Source organism: Lipotes vexillifer, unplaced genomic scaffold (assembly GCF_000442215.2).
Source record: "Lipotes vexillifer unplaced genomic scaffold, Lipotes_vexillifer_v1.1 scaffold364, whole genome shotgun sequence".
Lineage (NCBI taxonomy): Eukaryota > Metazoa > Chordata > Mammalia > Artiodactyla > Lipotidae > Lipotes > Lipotes vexillifer.
The window spans coordinates 301,331-307,302 of NW_006793912.1; the positions used below are offsets into that span (position 1 = coordinate 301,331).

A 5,972-nucleotide genomic window follows, 5' to 3' on the forward strand; every position below is an offset into this window, starting at 1 on the left:
CTGAACCGATGCTAAGAGAATGTCATGAGTGCCAGGTACCTGGTGCGCTAGTTCATGAGCTATGACTTTGGTGACCCACAGTTTGTCAGAAGTAGAAGAGGTCTTGGGATCAAAGAGCAGTGACGTCTCTCTATATGTGACAAGCCCCCAATTTTCCATGGCTCCACTTTCAAAGTCAGGAATGGCAACTAGATCTAAGAAATAGGAACAACCACACTTGATCATTATGGCTTCCACACCAGAAGTGGGATTGGCTTCCTCCTCAAATACGTTACGATCCATTCAGTATATATAAGCAGATTTTCTGAAAACATCAAAAGTGTCTTAACATTGATATGGTGTCTTGTAGTTGCTGAAAATAATCAGTATCTGTTATCAAGCAGAATAAAGTTTATCAGTAAAGTTTTGGTTGTAGGTGAAGTAACCTGTTGACATTTAACCACTTTTTCCTAAAACTAAACTATGAAAATACCTTGAGTGCATTACTGCTGAGAAAAAAATTCATTTTAAAACTCTCCTATTGTATTTTATATTAGTACTACAGAAAAACTTTGAAAATATGAGGTATCAAATAATTTCTAATATGTCTGGAAATCAACAAAACATATAATGGACTCATGTCTACAAAAAAGAAAAAAAGGGGATTTTAATTTCAGGGGAACACCTTTTAGGAGCATCTCTATAGTCAATATTTCAATCAATATTTCTAGCGCATACAGCCTCTAAGTGTCCTAAGGCAGTAGAGGAAAAAAGCTGTTGGCATAACTTCTTTCTGAGCTCAATTTCCTTTTCAACATTGATATTTCCTCTACTTCTTGACAAAGTCTTAGGGAAAAAAAGTGAAATTTAATCATGTTTAAGCAACTCAGATATAATGTAATTTATATCATATCTGTGTGTGAGTATATATATATATATATATATATATATATATATATATATACTCTCTAGTGAAATTTAATCATGTTTAAGCAACTCAGATATAATGTAATTTATATCATATCTGTGTGTGAGTATATATATATATATATATATATATATATATATATATATACCCTCTGCCAGTGACTTCATGTAGATTATAAAACTTCTGGCTAATATTTAATCTTGGACTTCTTTCTGTTTATTCTTCCAGGTCATATTGGAAAAATTACTGCTGTTTCGCTGAAAAGAAAGGTAATTTTTTAAAAGTTTGAAATAAATCAAGTCACTTGGCTTGCAATTACAATGTCTGGAATTAGTATTGGTTAATTCTAGTGGATAAAATCAAATATTTATAATGCAATCAAAAAGCAAACTAGCACTAATAAAGATTAGTATTCATTAGCACTTCAAATGTGGGAATGACTTCTTTTCTAAATTGCATTGATGATTTTATATTAGTTATATTATTTCCCAAAGCCATTAGAAGTGCTCATATCTGCTCATTTTTTCCCTAAGCTGCATGTTTCCTTTCAGTTCATTTTATTTTAAATACATTCACTTCATATGATCTTCAAGGTTACATTTTTCAAGAGCAACTTAAGATTGTTGATAGCTGTTATTTGATCTTTCCTTGATTTTTGACAGAGGACAGCAGTGGACTGTGGGTAAACTGATTTAGTATATCCGTACTAAAAGGTATATAGAACCTGCGCTATAATAATACAGTGAGAGACCCAGGAACTGTAGGGACAACCCCCTGGAGATGTCTTCTGATGGTCCCTTTTAACTGTCTAAAACTGTATGGAGGTTGGGCAGGAAAGGGGAGGAAGGACATGATAAGGTGCGTGTTCTAAAGTCCCAAAGAAAAACAATGTTTTGTCATTGTCAGAAACTCTAAAAATTAATCTATATAAGTTATAAAATTTGTCATGGTTTTTATATATTCTGCAACATAAAAATCACAATTTTTAAGATAGAAAATTAAAACCAACCAAGATAGACTGTGTGTATTTTCTCATATAAAGATCTACGACTACTACATTCAAATTATCTATTTCCTCGAAATCTATTTTTTTTTAAGTCTGTGCCACAGTCTTATCTTCCAGCCTCAGACACACGGTAGATAATAGATGGAGGGACAATTTTCAGCTATTTACATAAATCTTTGGCAACTTTTCTAAAAGATTGCTAGTCTTGTACAAATATGGTACAGAAGAAAATATATGCTCCAGAAAATTCATCTATTTAAATCTAATATAAAATGCAGATATTTTAATATTAAACCTTATAAAAGAATAGAGAAGTGAACCACAGTACTTGGGCTTCTCATAATAATTTATTTTCTACACTCTAGGACCATCTCTGAGGTACAAATTATTGCTTTCTGGGCTAACTGAACGTCTTCAGTGCTCATTTAAATCACATACTAAGAGGGACGAAATCAAAGTATGTTCTAAAAATAATAAAGACGATGATGTGGAATTTGAACCTACCCAGTTTTGCGAGTGGATACTGGATATCAAAGTAATTTTCGTAAAAGTCCAGCAGCTTCAATGATGCTTCCAAAGCATAATGTGTTTGACTCCATTTGTCTGGGGCTGCATGGATGGACACCTGGGAAATGTTGGTGGGAAGAAGTGGTCTTTGAAGGACAGCTCCTTTGCACAACTCCATCCCTAACAGCCCTCACCCAAAGAAAGGCAGACTGCATTTTTCAAGAAATTATTGAGATACCGTTAAACATGTTGTCAACAGGGGATAAGACGTTCTATAAAGTATTAAAGCAAGAATCACTCTTGAAAATTATAAACAACCCTGTATTTTCTGTTACAGTACATTCCCTAGGTGCTAATCTGTACGTTTTAAGCTATGTAAACCTATCACCTCATGAGAGCCCACTTCAGTTCATCACTATCGTGTACTCTAGCACTTGAGAATAAACCTTCCAAAATTATGACCACCAATACAATTCAAATAAAACATAATTCTATGAGGTGGAAAGCCTTCATGAACTTATTGGAACCATCCTCTGTCGTGTTTTCTTTTCTTTTCTTTTTTTTTTTTGATTATTGGGTTTTTAAAAAAATTAAATTAATTTATTTTTATAAAAAAATAATTCATATTTATAATTTTATATTAATTTATATTAATTTATTTTATATATTAGTGTATATATGTCAATCCCAATCTCCCAATTCCTCCCACCATGTCATGTTTTCTTTAAACTCAAAAATGCCCAAATATGTTCATTGAATCCCGGCAAACTATTAGCTATTGAGTGGAAGAAATAAAGTTAGATTCCAATCTTCTTGGGTTTCAAGTACAGTGTTGCTCTCATTTCATAATCTGCTTTCATGCTCTGAGTTAACTGAAGTTCCTCAGAAATTTTATAAGAAGGATATATTAGTGACCACAGTGGCCCACCAGGCACTGCACTAAATGCGCACATGTAAAATCTAATTTAATCCTCTCAATCACCTCATGAAATAGGTGCTATTGTCTTCATTTTACAGATGAAGCAATGGAAACACATGGAGATTAAGTAACTTACTTCAAGCCCCCCATGTAGAAAACTGTAGAGCTGGGATGTGAATCCAAGGAAGCTGACAGGACCCTGTCCTCTGAAGTAAAGTGCTATCTGACCTCTCACACATCTATATCTCTGCACATATATATATGTGCAGAGATGTATGTAGACACATTGCTGATAACATGTATCTACATATCCAAAGGTATAATATGTATGGAAATTGTAATAGCCATTTTATTGCTATTTTTCATGAGCATTATTTTATGGTTCTTTGAATATGTTTTTATGTCTATAACCTGGTTCCTCAGGGTAAGGAGTTCTTTTTTATTTTTCATGTCTTCACTGATAGTTGCGAAACTTTATAATTATTTGGTACTGTAAATTTTCGTAAACAATTAACACTCTAAAAATTATGAAGACCTCCTTTCACTGAGGAAATAAACTTATAGAAAGCAATTGGAAACAATGTAAGTGTCCTAGAATAAGATGCTGATTTAAAAATCCTTATGGTACCTCTATGTAGTAGAGTACAATACTATTAATTATTAATATTATAGAAATATTTAATGGCATTTAATTTTTATGGCATATTATGGTGAGCTAAAACAATCATATATTATTTTGTAAAACGTATATATAGTTATATACAGTATATACTGTTACTATATACACTCATATACTGACAGACTTATAGAAAATACTTGGAAGGCTGACACAAATATTACCAGTAATTATATCTTGGTGATGGGATTGTGGGTAACTTAGTTTTTAGCTATCTCTATTTTTGTAAATAAGTATGATACTTTGATAATAAGGAAAATAACCTTAAAATAAAGAAAAGCTCATTGGCTTCAGGACACTATTCTGCACTGTGTATGAAATGAGAACCCAAACTCACCTTGACCCCTGACGAGGCTGTGCCACTCACAGAGTTGAAATCACAAACTATGTAGGCTACAAGGTATGTACTCATTTTTACAGTAGTTTCAAAATGATCTTCCAAGAGGCCTCCTTCAAGTTCAATTGTCTTAACCTACAGGAAGGGAAAGAATCAGTATTTGAAAATTGGAGTATTTTACAAGAACGCCTATGACATAGGCTATGTAAGTTAGAGGAAAGCTTGATGTTCCGAAGGACATGTAATCCCCTTATAGGAGATCAGTGGACCCTTCACAACATTCTGTGGCTTCACCTCCCTCTATTTCTTTTATCTCTAGACTTCCTCAAAGACACAATGTACTACTTTTGGGATCTCAAAATGATATCTATTTTGTTGCTTGAAAGCATAAAAATATCTTAGATGCTTCTGCTTTCTTGAGATGCAATAATCCCCAACACTGGCATCAGTTCAAGATTTGTACTTCTAAGCAAAAATGCCAGAGAAGAGTCCCTTTCCCTTTGTTATATAATAAATAAATCTCTGTTGCAGAAGGAAATGGGAAGCAAAATTGTGCTAGATGTTTTTTTTTGTTTTTTTTGGTATTTTTCTGTGCTAGATGTTTTGCATTATCTTTTAATTCTCCTATTATTTGTGTGTGAGGTAGGTGTTATTTCACAGGTGAGGAAACAGTCTCAGAAATGTTAACTGAATTGCCCAAGATCACATGGCTAGTTCCACGGCAGGACCAAGATGTGAATGTGACCGTGTGACTCTAAAGCCATTGCTCATTCTTCCACTCGCTGGGTGACAGCTTGAGTCATAGTCTTATTTTATCTTTGCTTCATTGATTCAGCAATGAAAGCAGTCAGGCCAAGGAGATCATTAGTGATTTGAGCTTCTGCCTATCTACTGAGGAAGGAAAGAGTTTTAAGGCTATAGACTGGTCAGCCGCATCCATCAAATTCACTGAGTAATTACTGAATTCTATCTTTATTTGCCCTGGATAGCTTGTCCCAGAGACGGTCTTCACCATGGTATGATGCCCCTAAATTCTGAACAGACACAGATCCAGTCATCTGAAAATACCACTTTCTTCAAACTGAAAACAATTCTTAGACTGGCTTGTCCCTCACCCTCTCCAACCTCCTTTTAAGGCATCTGGTTTGTGGCAGTGCTAACCACAGACTATTGAGCATATTTTATGTGTTTGTATAAGATTGCAGTTTGCTTTGGCGAGAAAAAATAGCTTGAAGTATTATCATAAACTGCCTTGCCTACGTCAGTGACAAATGTGTGTGCTATTAAATTCTACAGAATTCTATCAAAAACTCAATTCCTAAGTTTCAATAAAGCAGGAAACACTGACCAAATACTCTAGGAAAGGTGGCAGCATGCATAGGGCTGTATGTTTTACCTCTGTCCAGCAAGTTAATTTTGTCCAAAAATAATCTTTTTTAGGGGTCTGATTCAACCAGAGTTCTATGGGTACATACTCCTAGCAGATGAGAGGGTTATGGTAGGAGCTAGGGAGGGGACGTTATGACTGTGGTCCTCTGACCAAACTCAGCAGCAAGACCCTTTTGTCAAGTGTGTAGATGGGTGAGGGGAGGAAGGGGAATGGTTGTGGGACTGTAGGGA

General features: G+C 34.5%; 1 protein-coding gene across 2 annotated transcripts in view; it reads right to left on the minus strand.

Annotated features, from left to right (window-relative positions):
* ERAP2 (endoplasmic reticulum aminopeptidase 2) overlaps window positions 1–5,972 on the minus strand; it is a 38,908-nt gene that overhangs the window by 23,407 nt on the left and 9,529 nt on the right. Inside the window, exons 4-6 of one of the 2 annotated variants that reach the window (XM_007466867.1) lie at window positions 4,353–4,487; window positions 2,418–2,538; window positions 40–194 (exon numbers count right to left, since the gene is read on the minus strand). In XM_007466867.1, the coding sequence (XP_007466929.1) occupies window positions 40–194; window positions 2,418–2,538; window positions 4,353–4,487 (411 nt within the window). The remainder of the gene's footprint in view (window positions 1–39; window positions 195–2,417; window positions 2,539–4,352; window positions 4,488–5,972) is intronic. The other variant, XM_007466868.1, reaches the window with a different exon arrangement.